The sequence below is a fragment of the Neodiprion lecontei genome, chromosome 5 (assembly GCF_021901455.1).
Source record: "Neodiprion lecontei isolate iyNeoLeco1 chromosome 5, iyNeoLeco1.1, whole genome shotgun sequence".
Classification (NCBI taxonomy): Eukaryota; Metazoa; Arthropoda; class Insecta; order Hymenoptera; family Diprionidae; genus Neodiprion; species Neodiprion lecontei.
This window is the reverse complement of record NC_060264.1, coordinates 22,688,062-22,711,208: the sequence shown is the minus strand read 5'-3', so window position 1 is coordinate 22,711,208 and position 23,147 is coordinate 22,688,062. Positions and strand designations below refer to the sequence as shown.

At 44.2% G+C, this 23,147-nt stretch overlaps 1 protein-coding gene across 19 annotated transcripts in view; it reads right to left on the bottom strand.

The window, feature by feature from the left end:
* Window positions 1–23,147, bottom strand: part of LOC107223117 (protein muscleblind) — a 282,556-nt gene that overhangs the window by 51,779 nt on the left and 207,630 nt on the right. For 15 of the 19 annotated variants that reach the window (XR_006904567.1, XM_046740801.1, XM_046740800.1 and 12 more), the window contains 3 exons: window positions 4,458–4,628; window positions 2,717–2,806; window positions 536–724 (listed from right to left, as the gene is read on the bottom strand). Coding sequence is in view for 17 of the 19 variants with exons in the window: in XM_046740801.1 (XP_046596757.1) it covers window positions 536–724; window positions 2,717–2,806; window positions 4,458–4,628 (450 nt within the window). In the remaining 2 variants the exon portion in view is untranslated. The remainder of the gene's footprint in view (window positions 1–535; window positions 725–2,716; window positions 2,807–4,457; window positions 4,629–23,147) is intronic. The other 4 variants (XR_006904568.1, XM_046740805.1, XM_046740810.1 and 1 more) reach the window with 2 other exon arrangements.

Genomic DNA, 23,147 nt, shown 5'->3' with positions numbered 1-23,147 from the left:
AAAATAAGAAAAACCGTGGAACATGTTTTTTTGATATTGGTACAATAATATAAAAATAATGGACGAAATCAGCGAGGGTCCGCAGGGTTTCGGAGACGTCGGTAGTTTCGCAGCCGGGTTACATGGATATTGATATATATATATATATGTATGTAGGCATGTATATGTATATATATACGTAGGTATAATATATGGGGGGGTTTGGGGGGTGGCGATATAACACGGATAGAGATTAGTAATAGGCGTGGACGTAGACGAGGTTATGGAGGGGATGGTGATGGTGGTGGTGATGGTGGTGGTGGGGGTTGTGGATTGGAGTGCAAACTGAGGTAGTTATCGTCGTCGGGGAGGGGGAAATGGATCCAGAGACGGGCGACACCTGGTTCAGGGGACCGGTCCCCGGGTTTACTTGGTAAACGGCGGTGGTTGGGGGGCCGCCGCCTCCGCCGCCCCCGCCGTTCATTTGGGGGCACTGTGGGGGCGGGGCCCCGTGCTGCCCGGCGTGTTGGTGAAGGTAGTTTGGTGGTAGACATACCTCGAGTCGATCGCTCCTTGGCATTTTCTGGGGTACGGCGACCGTCTGCGGAACTACGCCAAGCGGACTTCCGACGCCCCCCGTCGGGTCGGCTGGACCCATTATCGCTGGCATTATGGGGCCAGGCGCGAAGTACGGGCTGTAGGTGCTACCGACCTGTGGCATTCCTGTCAGGTACGGATTCGTCGCCTGTTGACACAAATTCGTAACAAAGAAACGAAAAAGTAAAAAACAAAGGAAACGAACGGAAAGGAACAAAAAAATAACGGTTATTTCTTTTTATCATAAGTACTGGAATGCGTAGGTTAGATTTTATTTATATCGATATTCTGTGTATGGCGGATGACAATGATTATGCTGCAAGTTTTCTGTGAAACTCACCGCTCAACCCTGGCAGGTAGGCAACCGAAGCTACATCGTATATCGTGAAACGGTCAAGCCGAAGCTACATTTTTCGTTTTCGCGCCGTTAAAACGAAGCTACCACTCGCGTTGTCGCGTAGTTCGAATGTAGCTGCGTTTTACGTTGCCGTACCATTAAAATGAAGCTACATTTCGTATTGTAAAATAATTAAAATGTAGCTGCATTATTCAAATACCTACTCGGAATGTAGGTACTATGTAGCCGTGAGGCTACACAGTTCAAATGTAGGTACACTTTTGTATTGTCACGATAGTCAAAATGCTGCTGCATTTTTTGTATAGCTACGTAGTTCGAATGTAGCTTCTGTGTCGGTGCTGACGTCGAACGGCCAGTCTCACAGAAACTCCCGGTATATGAAAACTTCTTGATCTAGTAGATAATTGTGATGATCATCTCTGGCATTCGGAAATCAATGGAAAATAATTATTCACATCAAAGAAAGAACAAATAAAACAACAAAAACGAGAGTAGGTGACGTTTTTTTCATTTGCATTTTTTAAACGAAAATATACAATTGACGATGTTGCACACTGAGTATGCTGTTTCAAAATTTGACAAATTTTATCATCACAATCACACTGATCGACCATGTTTGTTAAACTAATGATCATACGAGGTTTTTGGTCATTTTTTTGTGCTCGGAATTAATTTTATTGCAGCAAGGTTCTATGAAAAAAAAAAAAAATTATAAAACAAAAATATCGAAGTCACGAATATTGTTTGTTAGAAATTCAGTTTTAATTAATTCTGATGTATGGTTTTGTAAAATATGAATCAGATCTTCGATATTTCTCCATTGTATGAGACGACAGCCTAATATTATGACATCGATATATATACGATACGACATTATAAATATGTATGTAAATAAAAATATACGACAGTGTAATACAGAGTTCGAATGGAAAAAAAGAACAAATAAGAAAAAAAAAAAAAAAACATTGTGTAGTATAATGTTATATAGATTTTGGAAAGCTTTACGCAACTATAATAGAATAGACGAGCTATTTACCACAGCGTTGGAATAATATACATTCGCTCATGCAATTGCTATGACTACAGCTACGATATAATATGTGCGATTGTTGAAATAGTAAAAAACTAAAAAACGATAATGGAACAATCGTAAAACGTTCAAACAAGGACGTTCCTTTTTTCCCAAGTGTAAAATCACAATGAAATTAAATCGAATCAAAATGGAAAGAGAACGGATAAGATTGGAGACGAAAAAAAAGCAAACAAAACGAAAAACTACTATTTTGAAAAAACCGACAAACTAATTTGCACGATTACTGCATAATAAAATTTACAGTAGCCTCCCGTCACTGGCCCGCTCTTATCATTAACAAAAAAACATGACGGGGAAATTTCCCCCCAGCGACAAATAAGCGTGAGATACCCAAAATTTTGCGTTTAGCGAGGTGAGAATTTATTCTCAGGTGCAGTCCGAACAGCGGATATAGTTATCAAGAGGCTACCGTATATTCTACTGTTTCGACAATCGTTATCGTTCCATTTCATCACAAATATGCATATTTTGATAGGCTTTTCGATTACATTGCGAGAGTAATTGAAGGTCTATGAAATAGGTGAACAAAAAAAAAAAAAATAAATAAATAAATAAATAAATAAAAACAAGATACTCTTATATTTTTAAAAGAAACAAATGGGCAAGAAAATAATGAGACCAAAAAAAAAAAAAAAACAATAATAAAAAAATAACGAATTTAGTGAAAGCCAACCAAAACCAGGAGTTACCATAAAGGCGTGGGTAGCGAGGAGCTGTTGCTGGATTTGCTGTTGGAGATGATGATGGTGTGACGAAGGAGGTGGTGCAGTCACCTCCTGCTTTTTGTTTCATATCACCAATAGGTAGAGGTAGTAGGTAGTAGGTTCATTGCACACGCACGTTATTGCGGTGCATGGGCACGTTCATTGCGTAGGTACGTAGATAGTAGAGAAGAAGGTCAACACACCAACAACCAACCACATTCGAGCGAGCGCGCCAACACAGCGACAACATGGGGGACAGACAGACAGGCGGTACGTACCGTGTGTAGTATTTATTTATTTATCATCATTAATATCACTAATCTGTTAGTCCATCAATTAATTATTCATCGCCGTTACAGGTGCGATAAAGTAATGATTCTACGGATAGTCTCTCTTTCTTTCTGCAAAATTCACAACGATTAATTATCACAGCTGATTCTTCGCCGATCGCTGTTCGTTATTTATTTCAACAATGATTTGAGAGAGAGAGAGAGAGAGAGAGAAAGAGAGAGAGAGAGAGAGAGAGAGAGAGAGAGAGAGAAGGAGAGAAGATAATAACAGATCAGTGCACAACAGTCAAGAGTTTAACGTGAAGTTGAGCTACGTGGCAATGCGTTGCAACGTGTATAGTAATGATGAGTTGGGTTATGTTCGAGACCCTACCGAGTCTCTTGACAATTATCGTGTTTCTTCGGATTGAATTGTACAATAATGTATATTGATTATATTTTATGATATAATAAATGCTGAAGGTCCGCTACGGGGTGCAAGACAGAGATCATAGCGTTAATGAAAACCATCCTCAAGGAGATTGTAAGAAGACACAGTGGATGATAATTAAATCTGTTAAATTTTTGACAATTCTTCCGAAATATATCCATATCCGTTCACTGTTTTTGCTTACAATTTGACAAATTTTCAAGTGATCGAAAGAAAATAGAAGAAAGGGGCAAAAAAAAAAAAATAAAAACCTGATCTGTATCTCCGAGAAAATGTTTTTCTTACGTACTTTTATTATTGTTTCAGGTTTAAATTGATGATATTAGACACTTATAAATGGTGAAAATGAAGAAGTGAAAATATATTTATTATAGCTAAAAAAAATAAAAAAACAAAAACAAAAACAAACAAACAATAACAAGAGAGCGGGAGCAACATTGACGAAACATGCGGCGTGCTAATCCTTCATTCAAATAATAATAGTAATAAAAATATCGTATGTCATTTTACGTTTCTTCGTTTCTTTCTGTCCCTGTTTTTTTTTTTTCTTTTTCTTTTTTACTCCATCACAACGAAATATAATCAGAATTTACGAGGCTTAAAACTATATGGTAAGAAAAATTTATCATCAGAGGAATTATTTAGAATTCATCGGTTCAATTGTTGTTACTACTTTAATTGCCGCGTGAATGTAGAGAGGAAAAAAGAAACGAAGAGACAAAAAACAGATTGAAAAACAAAAATAATAATTTACTACGGTTGGAACTAAAAAGAAGAACAACACACACAGATGGTGAGAAACGAAATCTGCACACTCTAAGCTTGTTTATACGACAGGTGTGGAAGTGAATAAGAAAAAAAGGTAAAACATAAATACAGATATTTCAATAACGAAATGAAAGTATGACGTGGGTGGCATTTTTAATTGACCCGACATATAATCCACCCTGCGATATTAATGTGTAAATATATAAAAAGTGATATCGAGAGACGGAGAGCAACATACCACAGCGGGCACCTGGCCTGGCACTAAGGTCTGTCCTGGTGTAAGGCCCATCTGATGCATCAAGGCGTTTTTCAACGCGAGATGATTCCGACCGTTGATTAGTAACTGGTCTTTAAGATGCTGTGGCGGATGGAAGTACTTGCAAGGTGGTTTCTCTCTGTTACATCGACCCTGGATAACAAGAAGAAGAAAATATGCATGATTAGTCATGTCTCAGAAGCAGATTGGCGAGTACTGACAACAGTTAATGACTAGATAACGTTGATGCTTAAAAAGTATTAAAAAATCTACCCGAGGTGAACTTCACCAATTTTTATCATTTCGTGATTTGTTGTAGTACTTAAAACACGAGACACGTATTTACAGGCCAATTAGCTTTGCAAGGGGTTAAATTCACCCCCCCCCCCAATGTTTACCCTCAGAAATCTATTTTACAACGAATTCTTAATAATGAGATACATTTTTTGGATCAAACCAATTGAACATTGTTCACGGTAAACAGCCGATACTATGCGCAGTTTTTTTTTTTTTTATCCGCGAGACTTGTTCCTCAGATTTTTACCTCTTAAAAGGCCCAATTGTAACTAAAAAAAAAAAAACGTGCGTCGCGGTTTTTGATCTGCTATAACACATCACAGAATGAAGAATATCAGTGATGTACCTCTCGGGCATTTTACTCGTGAGCGTAACTCTAAAGCTAAGTGCATGAAAAATCCGGAATTTCATCAGCCTGCAGACGGAAGGCGCTCTTCGCGAGAGGCGATGAGGAAAAAAGAAGAGTCTCGTCGTCTTCGTCATCCAATATCGCTGAAGCGTCGCGGATGCTTATGAGACCCGCGCTAATTAGACCTTAATAATATTAGTTCAGGCAAGACGCCTGAGGATGAGAAGAGGAAGAGGAAGAGTCTGGAGTCTCTGCACGTCCTTTGCCGCCGCGGATCAAGTCGGCACTGCGTATAATCGCGACCCTTAATTTCACCAACTGCCTTCCACGTTATGGTCATGGTGACCCCGATGCTTATCAACCCCAGACGTCGTCAAATATATTCCTCTAATTAAGCGGAGGTCCAGCATGAGTTACGTCAAGTTAGATTAGGTCAGGTCAGAGTTGGCTTGCAATTTTGCGCCACTGAAGCTCAAAATTCACCTCTTCAAAATGATAATAAAACCCCAAATACGCTCCACGTCTTTAAACTAATCGCGCAAAACTCGGAACGCGATTTCGATACTGTTTCAATCGCTGAGAACAATCTGAGCATTTCGGTTCTTCGATACTCTACTTTTGTTCTCCATGAAAATTAGCGCATTCATAAATAAAAACCCACCTATAGCTCATCGTCTCTCTTACCTGTCATCTTAGTCTATATTTTTAGCTGCACAGACTCAAATCATAAACATTCTTAGTCACAGATACTTGAAATCCGTCAATATTTTCAGCCTCACATACGCACATACATAAACACACTCACACGCGCGCGCGTACTAATTTAACTACGGTGGTTACACCATGGCGGACCGGTAAGAACTGAACTACTTGCTCTCGGGTATCAGATTCCTGATTTTGGCGTCTGCACAGATGTGCTGACCTCTGTATACAGCGAGCACTACTACTACAAAAACAACAACAACTCTGATACAAGTGTTCGAGACGAGTCGTGTCAGCATGCTCCTTCATTACATTCTTATATGTTCACAGGTGTTGTGAGAGATCTTTTACGATTCATTCGAAGAAAGTAAGTCGACCCTCATTAGTGAGGGTTTCAATCGTAACTGAACTCGAATGTTCTTCAATATGTATGATATTACACACGTAGTCCTTTATCCCAAGGTTTAGTTGGAGTTGAAATTCAAGATTTGAATATGTTGTTCATTATTTTCTTCTCATTTTTCATAACTTTTTTTTATCTCCTACATGTTTATCGTCTTGGGTGCATTCTTCTGATTCCTTCATTTTTTGAACTTGCTAATTATTCTTTCAATCTGTTACATTGTATTCTTGATTCTTTTTCTTTGTCCTCTTCTAGATATTCATCATCTTCGTCGTCTTCGCTCGATTCGTCAACCACTGTATGTTCTTCAAATGTTCATCGTCTTAAGCATCTTCTAATTGTGATTTGTAACCCTCAATCTCAATTCTCTCTTAATCTTCGTCTACGTGCTCGTCATCTTCGGTATTTGGTCCAATTCGTTACCATCCAAATCTCCTGGATTTTAAACCAGTTCTCCACCTTCTCCTGCATCTTCTCGATCTTATTTTCGATCTCCTACCTCGTACACCCGGGCGTATTGCCATCCCTACCCGGAGTTATCAGCATTCGACCCTAACCAAGAAGAGATGGGATAGCCCTGGACTTTGGCGTAATAGATGAGATGGGCGAAGTCGCGGAGGAGGTGGAGGATGTGGAGGATCCGAACACAAGGGGCGGTTTGGGAATCGATGTAAGAAAACCGATTTCGAGTCAGTGTCATCAAAGCACGAGGTGGGGGTTGGCCATTTGACTGTCGAACGAAGTGTCACCTCGGCGCGACGCGGTGCAGCATGGATGGGCATCACCGAGGCCGAGGGGCGGAGGGGGTGGCTAATACACGATCCTTCAGCGGGGTGCTAACCCCACTTTATAACCGCGCCTCGTCTCCCGGGAAGAAGAAGGCAGCGCGGGGACTGGAGAGATCTACTCCTAGGATCTCTTCTCGGCACGCGAGGTTCAGATAGAGAGCGAGACGCGGGGAACGAGGAACGAGGAACGAGGAACGGGGAACGGGGAACGGGCGTAAGGGGTTACGTGGGAGATTACTAGGATTTGCGAAGAGATTTGCATATCGATTTCGACCCCCCCACAATGGGGCGTCAGCAACGAACCTAGTCCAGGATCATCTCGGCTGTATCTTCTTCTGCTTTCACGGACCGGACAAAATCGCAATCGTTCTTCAGTCTTCGCTTCGCGCTTCAAAGGACAAAGTGGGAGAAAAAGGAAGACGTTCGCTGTTTAATGCGTATTCATTTTTTGACGACGCTTTGCCGCTTCTTCTTGAAATGAACATTGTGCGAAAAAGGAGAGAGGGGACAAGGCTCCAGGTGATCGATCTTGGTTCCAATTATCGACACGTCTACGTGGTTAATTGAACACTGCACCCTTTTGTTGCTCAGGGGTCGTACTTCATCCCCGTTCGACAAAGGAAAAGAAACACCCGGTCCCGTTTTTCACTCACCACGTAATACCGACGGTGATGATCAACAGTCAGCCGAACGAGGCGCTACTCTATTCTCCTCAGAGCTGGTCAATGAGATAGTGACGAATAAAGTCTTGTCTGGTAACGATGAAGAAGAAAAGATGAGCCTGCCTCTGTTAAAAAGCGACCTAGTTCTCGAGTCTTGACGATCAGGCATGGGAGCCTGTCTGTGGTCACTGAAATTAGCTTTTCTCCTTTCTCTTCCAGGAGGCAATTCACCTGACTGACCAATTAACAATAGAGTGCAATTTTCTCCGTCTGTCTTCGTTTTTTCAAGGTTTGAAAGGTTTGGAGTCGCGAGAACGGTTTTCTTGCATCACCGAGTCGACTCAAGTTCGGGAAAGCTTTCGAAGAGAAAGGATTTGCATTCTAGGCACCTTGTTGTTCTTCTTCATCGACAATTCTATAATCCAAGACTTCGATCATCTTTTATTCCAATCCCTCCATTCATCCTGCTTCTTGTTAACAATGTAAAACGAGAAATAAAGGAGTACTTGAGTAAAAAGTTTTCAGTTCAGTTTCATTTTCACGGCAGAGTCAAAGCGACATTCAGGATCAGGTTGGCGTACCGCGGTTCGCGTGACTGGAGGTAATTTTGCACCATCCGCATCACTGCAGGCTTCACTCGCTCCCTTCCTCCCCCTGTTTTAAACACAACTTTATGGGCCAGCACCAGCAGCAACCAGCAGGCAGGCTCATTTAGCGGTATGGATACGTTTGTTTAATCGAATCCAGAGCCCGGCCAGGTAGTAACTAGCTAACTAGTTGGCGCGGAAGCGAAGAACCGCAATTTCACGGGCTTGATGATTAAAATTCGTTCATCAGTAGCAGAAGATCAAAATCAAGGCTCATGGGACCGACTGGAATACCTTCTATTAAAGTTGATACTTTTGCATAATCATCAGCATAGATTTTCTGATATTTGGTTTGTTCCTTACTCAAGTTACCTTCGGCTGTTCTTCATGTTAAATTATAAATCATGCCAAGATTGCGCTCTGACTGACAAATCGTCAAGTTAGAATTAGGAATAATAAAGACGAGTTTCAAGTGAACCTCAGCGATCATTCAGGTTACTTTCAAACATATGAAGTACAAGAATACAGTGTGACCGCTTTAAAAGTTCGACCAAAGTCTACCTTGATTATCAGCATTAAATATGACACAGATTCTATTTTGAACCATCCAATACTGTATTTTTCCAAGATTAAGTCTACCGAAGTTTTTCGAAAGATTCTGGTTTTTGAAGCTGACCTTCACCGGCTATCTTTATTGCCTTCTGAAACATCACTATCTGAATGTCACTAGCAGAGTAAGTTGTAAAACTTTTCAGAGTTTTATTATTATCATAAAGACGAACCCGTCCGACCATTTGATAACTAAATGGTGTAACGATGTTCGGTAGGCCAAAATATACGAAAGCATATAATGAGTTTACGGAATGTCATCGTTCAGAAGTCGCGAACGGGAGTAATTGACCGGCTTTCGATTGTCACCGATAATGAGGCGTCATAAGCGATTGGCGCTGGCAGCCGGCATCAGCGCTTATCACCTGGCCGATCACCTGCTGTCCGACCAGCTGTTGGCTCGTTCTACTTACCCGGCATCGAGCAACTGCAGAGACTGGTTTCAAAGTGGCGCAGTGTAAGTGCGCACCGAGAGTAAGTTGGTCTCTCTCTCTCTCTGATTTTTTTTCAAGTCTAGGAATAACAATAAATATTGCGTGTAGGTATTCGCACCGGTTCTCTCTCTCTCTCTCTCTCTTTTATTTTTTGTATTTTTAAATTTAGATTCATGGTATAAGAACATTTGTATTTTGCCAACGTGCGAAGCGACTCAATTTGTACAATCCAGGCAGTCGTAATCTCCAACCATTTGGCATACCTTTTATTTTTGTCAGTTGACTGGACTGTAAAGGACCTCGAGTCCTTGGTCTTATCAATAAAATTCAATCTCTCTCTCTCTCTCTCTCATTTCCTCCCTCCCTTCCTCCCTTCCTTACTGATTTAGTTTCACTATTCAAGTTTTAGTAATAAGTGGTTACCATTGTTCACCATTGTTTATTTACCGATTTCCAAATCGTATAATCATATATCCTTGCCAAGGCATAATTAAATGCATCAAATCACATCAATGTCTCTCTCTTTCTTTCTCCCTCTTCGTTTTTTACCCTCTCTCCGCTTCCCTCCTCGCTTTTCTGCGCCGTTGGTGACCCCAGGTGCGCGGCAGCACCGTGCGACCACCTGCTGCTATCAGGCGATGTGGTTCCCCTCTCCTCTACAGCGGAACAAGGGGTGCAGAACAAACGCCCCACGTGAATTTCGCGCACAAGCTGTACCCTCGCCATTTTACATATATTTTTCTTTCGTGCCTTTTTACATCGCGTACTTTTCCCCCTTTTTTCTTTTTGTATAATTCCCTTTTTTTCAGCACAGCACAGGCCGGGCTATAAATGTGCAGAATATTGCGTACCGGAAGTGTAGTTGCTACGCGGGGGTCATACAATGCCGCCACTTCCGCTCTCCTTTATTGGTTGCTCCCTCCGCGGTCGGTGCTTAAGCCTATCGCTACCGCCACTCATCGTTTTTGCTCGTGCCTCTCTCTCTTTCTCTCTCTCCCGCTAACCCTGCATGCGAAAATGGTGCACGGCTGGTTTCAGAACGAAAATTCGCAAAAACAATTGACGCTCACTGAAAAATCAAAAAGCAAAAATTACTCGCTATTTTTTGCACGAACGGGGAAAAATTTCACTACCCTCGATGCAAAAAGGGTCTCTGAAACTCCGTTGTTTTATTGTGCATGTTGCTTCGTCAACGCTGCGTTGTATCGTCCATAACTAAGGCTCAAAAACGTATATAATACCTTGGTGCGTGCGTGCGTGGGTGCGTGCAAGAGTTGGTTAATTGAATCGGGGAGGAGAAGTACGAGGTCAGCGATATATCTAACAACTCGGCAACCCTACCCTTATACTCTTTGGGGTAAACGGAACGTAGAGAAGGCGTCACGCGAAAACAAGGAAATTGGCGGATTTTTCATATCCGATGAGATTAGAATTGATAATGTCGGGGGTTACAAAACTGGTTGGTCAATCGTATTTGAAACAATGAACGTTACGACTAATTGCGTGGTGATTTCATTGCTAACCCGTGCAGCGCATAAAAATTTTATTCTATTATTTTTTGCACAACTAGTTGCGAATAAACGTATTCACAATTTTTACGGATCCTACTGTAAGATTGGAATCTTGTGCTCTTATTGTGCCTTTTTTTGCAACAAAGAAAACGCTTTTCACTAAGTCACAGACAAGTCTGTGGAAGCTAAAATGAGTTTTTCATCTAACCTCAACGTTAACACCTCAGTCTGACGGCAAATGACCAAAATTATATTTTGTTTCAGTTTCTTGTAATCTGGTGCCGAAGAAAGAAAGCTTTCCGTAGAAATAAATCGTTAAATATTATAGCGTCTCAAATGATATTGATGAGCTTGAAGTTAATATTCATTTGAAAATGGATGAAGAGTTTTGTGCTAATCTTGTGCTAGTTTGGTGTTGCATACTTTTTTCTACTACAGATATGATTTCACGTCTGCGTGACTGATCAGAAGGGTGAGGGATGATTAAGACTAATACTTTAGCGTCCGACTGTTAGCTGCACACGAAAGAGAAACGAGTCCGTTATAATTGTGTATTTTGAAATAAAAGAGTTCTTCTTCTTCTTTCTTTTTTTGACTGTTCTGGACAGATGGAAGAAACGAAGGGTTGAAAAAGACCAGTACCGTTTCCAGAACGTCGAACCTTGGTGAGTTCCAGACGTGGGTACGAAGAGGGAAACTAGGGGAATGTAAAAAGTCGAAGATGGTGAAACGACTCCCGAGAGGCTGGCCCAATCAGCCCGGCTAGCTATTCAGAAAAGAGAGGAAGAGGAGAGGGAGGGTTGAGGTATTCCTTGCGCATAGTATATACACGTAATACCACTTCGAGCTCGTATACCTGCCCTCCTACATTCCCGACACGCGAATACCGAATACCGAATGCATACATAAATACGTTACATGTGAGTGTCTAGAAACTGCGGAAGAGGCGATAGCAGCGCGGCCCCTTTGCCCTCCATTTTTTTCCCTCCTTTTCCGTCTCCTTCTTCGACTTCTCAGCGTATAAATAAGTAAATTCATCTGCAAATATACCTGTACCTACGGGTGTACTATGCATGCGCAGCGATGAAATAGGGGCGCATTGGGAGTCTAGGGAGAACGGGGAGAACCCAATCGGTTCTCGTTATTGGCGAGGCCTTCGAGTTCTTGCAAAAATTTCTTGTACAAATGCACTCGGCGAAAAGTAAGCTAGGTATAATACAAATCAGTATGGCAAAAAATGTTACTTTTATCAAAAAAAAAGTCGTCGGGGAAAAAGTTCACCAATCTCGATACAAGTTTTTATTCTAACTTCCCGCTTTAAGGTAAGTGAAAAATAAAATGATCAGAAATGCTGAGAAAAAGGATTTTTTTTTTATGGTTAAATTTACCCTTCGTTGCCGATTTCGGGTTTCGTATTTCGACTTATAAATAAATTCCGTCTTTTTTAGCAGAGAAGAGATGAAAACTGAGATAGACCATCGATCCGCGGGGTACCGATTGTAAAATATTCAGTATTAGAAATTGCAGGTGAAAATTAAGGGTTAGCAATATTGCACCGCGGTTGGTACATCGAGGGTGTTAGTTGGATGCAGGTAGAGAGAGTTTCAGTTTCCGGTTGATCTGTGGCTCCCTTGCCGTGAGAATCGATGCCGTTGGGCAGCCAATAACCATACATCGCTCGGCTATCACTCCCTAGGGTTCTACCGCCGCTGCCCCCTGCCGCCTCTAGAGCTTGCTTCCCTTATTACGAATAGCCGTTGGTGCTGCTCCAGGCAAGTGCAGGGTACCTATAGGTGTCTATATATAGATGTATACGAATATCAGCGACTATGCAAACATATTTGTATACCAGCTAGCTGTGACGCGAACGTCGTAGAAAAAAAAAAAAAAAAAACAATTGTTTTTCACGAGCAATATTTTCTTCGTAATTAAAACGTTTCTTGTGTAATTTAATACATACCCAATTTCGTTTGTCGTCTCTGAAAACATAACGAGCAAAACCAAAAAAAAAATACTCCGACTTGTGAAACGTGTTGAATACATGCAAGCGTTTATGTGAGTATTTTTGTCAACTAAAAATACGTTTACATAATTGACCGATCACCAAGATTCAACAACAGATTATATACGAGGTCGAGAATTCCTACCCATCATATGAGTATTTTTGTGTGTGTTTGTCTCATTTTTCGGTTTGAATTCCCCGTTCGAATTGATGATCCGAAAACGGCACGTTTTACGTCGGCGTCCGATGGACGGAGGAGACGGGTGGTTGTGGCGCCTGGCGTCGCGACGCGCTCAGCTGATCTCCGACGGACTGTGTGGGTGGATGGACGTCGGTGTAGCTCGGACGTGGGGAGTTTCTGTGATGCTCGAGGGGGGGATTGGGGGTGGGTGACAGTCAGAGTGGCGCCGCGACGCCCGCGTGACGTCTGTCGGCGCGTCGGGGCCAATCAATAGCATCCCCATGGCAACCACAGATAACATCGCGTGTGAGCAACACGCACACACGTAAGAGAGGTGGTCGAGGGTGTTGGGCGTCACGCACACGTGGCGGTGTAGATGGCGCAATCGGTCGAGAGTGTACGAAGCCCGAGGTTTTGCAGCGGTGGCGCTCGCGTCGCTCCGGCCGGTTAAACACTTCCTCGAACCTCGTGGGGACTCGGCGAAGACTCGAACCTACCCCCATAAAATTCGGGCGAAGGACGAACGGACGGATGGATATCGTGGAAGACGCCTCACAGTCGCCAAGGGTTCCCAGACGCTGGCGCGTGGAGACACTAAAAGAAAGAGAGAGGTAGGGAGGGTGGAAGGGAGAAGAGCCTAGTCGTGAAATTGGAATTGTGCGCGAAAAATTTCGTGGGGTAGGGTCGTAGGGTAGGGTAGGGTTGGTATCGCGGAATTGGCACGCGGCCATCAAATGTTAAACTCACACGCGAACTTCGCTTTCTTGTGTCCCTCGCCGTTGCTGCGCAAGGATTAATAATCTTTTACTGCTTTCCCGAAATTCTACCCTGCACGTATACTTTTGGAAATATGTGTGCTGGTATCGAGTACATATCGGTGGGTACATTTTTTTTTTCCTTTCAAGTTCACGAATAGTGAACATAGTAATTTCAACTATTGCCTGACTTCGCTTTGGTTAATAAAATTGATAGAATAAGAGTTGAATCATCGTTCATTTCGAGTTCCAAATTACTTAATAACCGTGAAAAGTTCGTACCGACCTAACGTGGGACGTAATCACGAAGTTTTTGATAATTCGTTATCACCGAGGTACTCCAATTACAACGCGCCATTAGATTCCAATTAACTGCCCAAACAAATATCGAACTAAATGAAAATCGTATACTGTAGTATCCTACATCCCTCCCTAGCTTATATACTCACATCACAAGTTCCGCATGCCGCCCACCCTTCTATGCCAATATACGACCGTACCACACCGCACGCGTGCAAATGTACAATGTACATACCCCGGTGCGAGGATGTGTGTATTGGCAAATACGTAAGCGTGCTCGTGTATGGGGGCGTACGTATGGTGGCCGGCGTCGCGGCGCCACTCCGCGGCGGATTCACCCCCCGCGTCACCGGCATCTCCGTCCAACCCCCAGGCCCTGTGCCTCCGCTCAACCCTCCGTCGAGACGACGACGCCACGAGGAATTCGTGTGCGCGACCCGATCAGCTGGCCAACCGCCTGGACAGCTTCCAACCGGGTTAGTTAAACCCGCTTCCCACCCCTGATCCTACCCCCACCTCACATTCTCTGCCCACCCGCAGCACAATCACGACACCAAAATTGTGTTTTTGCTGATTTTTTAACCATTGTATTGATCTGCGTGAACTTTCATTTTTGTTCGTAAGGTGAACCAGAATGAAGATTTGATCATTTGTGTAGATGGAAAAAAATAAAAATCACTTTTTAAAATAGACCGAAGTTCAATTCTTCATTCTTTGTTCGGGTATTTTTTCAGTGTTATGATATTTCCGGTTCGGTGATCTTGTATTGTATTTTCATGCAGAAAATCACCGTTTCACGTAGTAATGGAAACAAACTAGGGATATGCGCTTCGTAAAGCTGAAGCTAGCAGCCAGAGTTGGCAGCTAAACGTGTTAAACGTTATGGAAATAGAAAAACGCAGTCCATTTTTATTCTCATAATTCTATAAAAGTATCGGTGGTACAAGGTATTTCACAAAATTTTGATTTCCGGACTTCATTACCTTATTCAAATGAACATCGTAACGTTTGGCTGTTAATTCTGGCAGCTAGCTTCAGCTTCGTACGCGCTTCTTGCGAAACAGAGAGTAAAAACGTAAATAAAAGTAGTGTAAAGGAAAAATTCATTCTCACTTGGAAAAGTGAGAAAAAAAATAGGGGAAGAGCTGCCTCGCTGCGACGGCCGGGGCGTCGGGGTTGTTATTTGCGTAATTTAGCTTTGGAAGGCGTCGACGACGTCGAGATAGTCAGGCGGCGGTCGGAATCCTTGGCATTTGATTGAAAATTTCTCGCCCCGTGGAATGAGACCGATGGGTTTTGGGGGTAGGGAATGCTAGCTTAGGGTAGCGGCATGACATTCGTACAATTCGATCCTTCCCCGTTTCTCCACTCTTGCGCGTCGCTTGCAACGGAGGCTCGTCTTCTTCGGTGATGATACGATTCCTCAATACCAAGCTACGCCTCTTTCTCTTTCCCCCTTCACCCCGCCCTCTCCAACCCCAGGGGATATTAAGCCAGCGCGCAAATACCGAAACCCTTAATTTTAGTAGATATCTACCCACGCACGAACGAACGCACGGACGCACGAAAGCACGCACGCGTGTTGGTTCAGCACGTATTCCCTTCGCAGATTAGATATCCGGGCCGCAGCTGATATCTGTCCATCTAAAACTCACGCAAGCCCGAAAACCAACGGTTCTCTAACCCTTGCGTTGTGACAAGATTATAATCCCGCCGGAGATATAAAAATTTTGGACATGGAAGCAGGGTGGAAAAAGTAATGTTGAACAAAAATTAAGCATCGGAACAGAACGAATTCGAAATCAAATGCAATTTCGTAAAACGCAGCTAACCAAAGTGACTCCACATTTTTTCATTAATAAATAAGTGAATAAATAGATACACCTCCTCTTTAAGGGTAAGGCAGCGTCAGAAATATCCCAACCGAAATTTCCCTCCTACCCCTATCAGCGTGGTAACGCGATATTTAAATGTCAGGCACATAACACGCGCGCTTTTCCTCCTCCTCCTCCTCCTCCTCCTCTCCCTTCTCTTCTCGGTTTCTTTTTTTTTTTTATCCCTTCCATTTCACATCTCAGGACGATTAGAAGAAGCGACTCGTTCAAGGTTTTAGGTATACCTATATATTATATTGTATATATGTATAAACGTCCGCATATGCGTATCGAGCTTTTATCAACTCACTCCCTTGTCTCTTCAGGCGGAGTAGGTTTCGAAGTAAACGAGGAATATTACACACACCACATATAACGATGACAAAGTTTCCCAAAGAAAAAAATGAAAATGTGCTGATCATGTGTAGTGATAAATAAATAAAGAGGATTTCTGTTATACTATGGTCTTCTGTGCCTCATGAAATCCGCATTTTGAAAATCTTCCATCCTCAGCGGCATCGTATTATATTTATTACAAGGTGAATACGAACCAAACATGACCGACACTGAGTTATCCCGTTATGCCCGGAAAAGAATAAGACCCGACTCACCTGCAACATAGAATTAGAGAATTGGGTTAGCTTGAAATTTGGTTAGGTTAAGTTACGGAATTAAATTTTGTACGATATAATAGGGACAATGCATCACCTGACTCGTTAGACAACTGAGCACAATGGAGGTGGTCTATTAATATAGGTATACACATACAGCCCCTCGGAAAGTAGGCGAGGAATCACGTCGACTAATACATTTCTCACCCCCGATAGCTGGCAAGGTAACCCGAGCTCTAAACTTTTGATATAGGGCATAAGGTGTATCTAGTTATGAGGGTGGTGTGATAATAAATTAGAAACACGAGGCGAAGAGGCCTGGATCAGCGTGGAGAGCGTGTTGAACTGTGCGCGGTGGGATGTTGCTTCGGTTATTTAAATAGAGCCGGATTTTGATTAAGTTTCAACTTTTGCACTTGGCCGCCACGCGACAACGGCGACGAATCTTGAACAACACCGTAATCCAAACCACCGGCACCTCGTTAGCCGCTAATTATTATTTAGATTCATCCGCCGTAATTTTGTGTTTATCACCCCTTTTCGCCCCGCGAAATATTCGCAATTTTTAATTTTCTAATTATTTAAGTCACTTAGCCTGGAAGTGGAAGAAAGAAAGTTTCCCAGCTGAGTCGGATATTCTGTATCAAGGGACGGGCGGGCGGGCGAGCGGGGGGATCGTTTTACGATTTCGTTTAATTAAATTTTCATTCAAACTTTTCATCTTATAGTGCTTCTCCCTCTCCTCTCCTCTCTCAACTCGACACACTGACGTCGGCGAAATATATACACATTTTCTATTCTATTTTTCCGCCTTCATCCCGGCACCGGGTGCGGTTAACGCTTCGTTGGGGGTTTAAAGAGTTTCACCGTGGGCACGGCACCAGGAAAATCCCAGTGCAGCAATGTTTCCCACCCGGTGCGCCGGCGACTAAACGAATGATTTTCATAAGATAATCGGCCGCGAGGAAGAAGCGCGGCAAAAATGGGTTGGAAAACAATCAGAGAACAGCAAAGATTGCGGGGCTCGCCGTTAGCAGGGTTGATCTTCTCCTGGGATGATTGCTGCTGGCATGGCGGTCGGGTGACGATGGCCGAGAGGGATAAGCCAATAATCGTATAACGGAGAGATGGAACCATGGAAACTGCAGAGAGGATAGGGGGGGGGGGGAGAGAAGTAGGAATGAAGGAAGAGATACTGACTCTCGATGGTCCTTTTGGGCGCGAGATATGCACGCTCTATTATCTCCAATTATATTATTATCGACGCCACAGACTTGGTGCTCAACACGCACTCAAACCCCATTGCTCGGCCACTTAGATGCGTTTGAATGATATTCATTATCGCACAATATCGGTCAAAACCAAGAAAGCTGACCTGCCACAATGATATGGTTTTTGGTGTGGTCATTTTTCAAGCGCGTAAGTTCTTCTTCAACAGGGAGACTTCTTTCTTTTTTGCGATAGTAGTAGCCTGCGACTCCACCTGCAGGAATATCTATTCAATTACTCCAATAATGTCGCGTCATTTGAAACCTTCTTTCTCATCCTCTGCAAGTCGTAATCTCTCTTCATCATCTTCAGAATCACGTCTATCTATCCGTCTAGAACGCTTAGTATCCGATTTCACCGTTTCCATACGATTCGAAACCTTCTACATCCTCTTCATCTTCCTTAACACGGATGAATTTTTACCTCAGCAGAAAAAACTTCAGACCCTTATCAAAAAAAGCGACCACCATTTGATTTTCCCTGTTTTATGTATTCGGGTAATTCGAAGAGCTTAAACCGACGCTTCGGGGTTGGAGTGATATTTCTTTTTTATCCGATAAAAACAAAAGGAAGAAAGAAATCAAGGGAAAAAAGTCGCAGGCGTTTCTGTTCCTAATCTCGTTACGTCAACCGAGAGTCTGTCCTCAGGGTCGTAGATAGAGAAAGAGAAAACATTAAGCAGCGGCTAGTGTCCGGCGACTCTTATTGGCATGTGGAAGAGCGGATAGAGGTACCTGCACTAATGTAATGAACTTGGCTAGGGTGTCCGTCTATCCGTTGGCCCATCCCACCGCATCGCATCGCATCCCCCGAAGGTTTGGTGTAAGCGAGAAGGTTGGCCAGCAGCTAGCGGGGTAACCCTCTCCGGGTTTTACGAGGCAGCGGGCAGAGATGCCTCGGCTGTTCTCTCTCAATCCACTCTCGGCGTATTAGATGTGCTGCCGTGGAACACAACACGTATACCCACTCGTGTGGTTGGTTTTCCTCTTCCTCACCGTGGCGCCGTGTCCGCGAATAAGAGCGAGCAAATTGGGCTGGGTAAATAAAAAAATATAACCTCATCCTCCCCAACTGGTCCCCGAGCAAAGGGAAAAGTAAGGATGGGGGGATGAGGATCGCGCGACCATGATGCCTGACCCCAGCGTTCTACCTCATGAGAAGACCCTGAGACCAACCACCAATGGCATTTCTGATTTCCCCCTCCTTCATCAATGACCTGGGAAAGATCGAGGACAAAGAGGACCGCGTATTTATTATCTTTCACCTCCTGGCTGGTACGTTCAAATCCCGGAACGCTTCTTCATCATGCACGTGGGCTAGACTGCGGGGACGATATATGTGCTATTACATTAAGCTGCAGGCTGGCTATCTACTATACAATGTCTGCAGCGTAAGCTCTATAATTAACTTCGTTAATTTTTACTACCGCCACCGGCAGAGGTGGCCAGCTTGCTGCACCAACGGTTCAACTTTCATTCCTCCTGTTGCATCCCTCCCGTTGTGCATGCGGTGCCTCTTCTTCCGCATTATTGCGTAGATTGCAATTCGCAATTAACAGGGAAACATGGTTACTATATTCGGTATTTAACCGCGCGGTAAAGACACGAGGATCAGGAAATGCTAAATACTCGTCATCATCATTATCATCGTCCTTTGACGGACCCCATTTCGTCACTACAGCCAGTCATTTCCGAGACTGTCAACTTCCTCTCATAATCTGATCAAAATTCGGGAAGTAGAGTTTGGCGCACGAATCGTTTAGGCAGTAGCTATTAGGGGCACGAAACGTGAGGATTATCTCCGCTCAATAGAAGCTTATAGATCCTGTTTCGGGAGTGATAGGGGTTATCCTTGCACCCGGAATGATCTGAGTTCTCATCTCGAGTATCGGTTATCCTCAAAGATTCGGTTCTCGAGGTCTCGAAAAGAGAGTCAGTGAACGGAAACAGCGTACGTAACGGAATGGAATGGGGAAGAAGCAGGAAGTGGCGCCATTTCGAGTTTCCGAGTAGGCTGGCGATGGCGGTTGATGGTGTTGCGTGTGACTGGGGGGTCAGTCGGCGGGTGAGGCGTGGTGGTCGCTTGTTCCTTATTCGATTGCGAGAGTACGTAGGAGGAAACGGACGTGTTCGCTGCGAAGGACATAATAAAGGCAGACGGCCTCGCCACCCGGCCCTTGCCGTGGTAATGGTAACGACTATGGCTACGGTGGTGGGTCCGCTGCCCCCGGGAGCACTGGATTGCTGTTATTGGACCCTTAACTGCCGTGTGGCTCTCTCGAGAGCGCGATTCTTCCACTCTGTACATCCTCGCCCGCTCCTTATCCAACGGGATATAACCGAGCACCCGGAACGTGATCAATCGATGCGGCACGTAGTCGACTCAAAGAATAGGAATAAGAACAACAGGAACAACCTGAGGAAGATCGGGGTGTAAGCATTGGTTGCCAGCAGGTTACTGGCGAAGAATAGTACTACCATGACTGGGAAATCCGTTCTCCTTACTTCTTCGTTGTTTGCGTTTTAGGGGTGCTGACGGTGAACATCGGGGTGCGAAATTGAGACGGCAATTGCCAGGCTCCCGATACTTCCCGAAGGACGAGGACAGCCGTAATGCCTTGCCGTTAGGTTCGGGTTCGGGTTCTCGGGTTCTCGCTTGCCCCCCTAATGGCGTTGAGTTCAGTTCGCGGGGTTGTGTAGATGGGCCGGTAAGGTTTTCTCCTTCCTCCCCGCAGCTGATCCAGGAAGGGAGGAGAAGAAGAGAGGTAATAGAGGGGAGGGGAAGTAAATGCCCCATGAATGAGCGATGAGCCCTGGGGCCAAGACGATCTAACCCTACGCCCCCGTTCGACTGCTGCCTCTGCCCCGCGGAGAATTCGAATCGGATTTCAACTCCTCGTGCCGTCCGCGGAATCGTGATCAGACCAGATCCCTATCCTGTATCCTCATCCCTCTGGCCTGTAGATACAAACCAATACAGAATACTGAAACCCGTAGCAGCCCGCCGTGGATTACTTCAATTACGTATTTCCCCGAGTCCCAACAATTCTCCGACTCGGAGTGTCACATCGATGAGACTCTGGCTAGAGGTTGAAGGAGGACAGTCGACTAGGGAGGAGAGGAAATGTCACCCAGGTCGTGATGTCACTAACTCGCGAAAACTGCGCGACTACTTTTTAAACACGTGCCATTCACCCGTCTTCTTTTTATTACAGCTTCTCGTCATCTTCTTCTACTTCTTATTCTTTGAATGGTAACATTCGCAGCGATGGTGGAATTCGATGGTGGGATTTAGACGGTCTACGTATAGCAGTCAGGTTTCTATCCAAGACGATAAACGAAGCGATTGAGAACGGATGAAAGATTCATGCTGCGTGCAGTTCTTCTAGCTCCCATCAGAATGCGCTAGAGCTTCGAGTCAGTCTCACCCCTTCGAAATAAATCCGTCGCGGGTGGCAATTCTGGCATCCACATCCTCGTCGTCTTGCACCGTCGACGTTGATTAGCTGACCGGAAACAAGAGACCCGCGGCACTGGGAGCGACGAGGAATTGGAGAAAATAAGAAGAATGGACGGGGAGCTGCGGAAAGTTTGCAGACTGCATCATAATGATGTATCTAGCGTCCTCCTCCTCCTCCTTTTTTCCTTCAGATGCAGAGAAATGGATAAAACAGAAAGAGAAGAAGATTCGATAACTTTTCCAAACGTCTATTCAGCCCCCCTATAGCATTTGAAAGTTTGATCGTTGCATCCTGAAATCGTCAACCCTGAATGGTATTCAGGTCTGCTTTTATCCATCGTCATCCTCCACCTTTTCCTTCTACTAAAGGTGCACGTTAACGTCGTTGACTGTGTACAAGCGGTTATCATCCGTTTCAGATACTATAGGTCAGACCACAGGAGAGGAAAGGAGACGAATGAGGAATGAATAGAGGAGTGAAAGAACATCGTCGTCGAAGAAGAAAAAGAAGAAGAAAATGCTGGCTTAAATTCAGGGTTGGGTGGGATGGGGTTGGGTGGCGAGTTGCCGGGGCGAATCTGAGGCTACGAGACCGAAATATTGGGGCGATGGAGGAAGGAAAGAGGGAAAGGCCACTTGAGATTTCGGACGCGAACCGGCCCTTTCTTAACCTCTGCCTGGTTCGCGTTTTTTAACACACGGAATCTTTTTCTTCCTCCCTTCGAGTCCCGCCCACCATTCGGCTTTCGGGCTGCCTCTCTCTGCTCACCCTGGCTTCTCGATTCCATCCTCGAAAAACGATTCGAAATCCCCGCACCAACAGCTCAAATCAGCTCAAATCACGCTCTCAGCTCTGACCGACCATCACATCGCGTCTTTCCCTCTCTCTCTCTCTGTTTCTCTTTCTCACTTTTACACGCGATCAGGAAAACACTTTTTCATTCCGGTCACGACAATGCGTTCGAGCCTCGGGGTAAGTATGGCACCTGGAGAATCTGCAGAGATGTGTAAACGACGAAGAACGGGTGTTTTCAGCTATCGAAAAAACTGAACGACGAAGACGGAAGTGGGATGAAAAAGAAGTTGATGACGGACGACGAAAGAGGGGGGGGATACAATGCAGATGTTACGTTGCAAAAAACGCATGCGAGGGTTACTATCTATGTTAATTAACGGTGGGGGTTTGGCAGACAGGCGGGGAACAACCACGCGGGTTCTTCCGTTCGTTGATGGTAATTACCATGCGCTCGCACCTGCAGCCCCCTTCTGCCCCTGTCCGTGTATCGTAAGAGTGGTAATTAATTAGGTAATTATTCGGGGGAAGGGCGACGCTGAAGAGGCGTTCAGATAACCGAGGGAGTTTCGAACCCTGCTATCCCAGCGGATCTTCCCTCTTTTCTTCACTTCGTCTGGCACCCGGTTGCTCTCGTAATATGTCCGGAAACCTGCTAATCTTTCCGAGATACTCCGTGTGCTTTTATTTATTCCAGTAGCAGTGAAGCGGACGAGGATCACATAACGAAAAACGAGAACAACAAGAAAGGATCACCCCTAGGATGACGATAAATTCGTTTGGATCGTAGCGCCAGAAGCCGACGATTCATAGTTTCTTCGCTTCTTCTTCGTGAGTTCGCCTCCGAAGAATAAGAATATACACGAGGAATTACGTCGTTTGAATACAATATGCTTTCTATTCCTTCGTACTCCAATCGTTTCTCCGGTATACATCTTTTTCACGGCATGAAAAATGCATCCGGAGACTCCTCAGGGCTCCGTTCACGTCTCGTACCTTTTCTTTCGTAGGGCCATTACATTTTTCAGATCAAAAGTTACAAGTTATAGGTATCCACCACCCTCTGTGTATCAATACTCGCTCCAC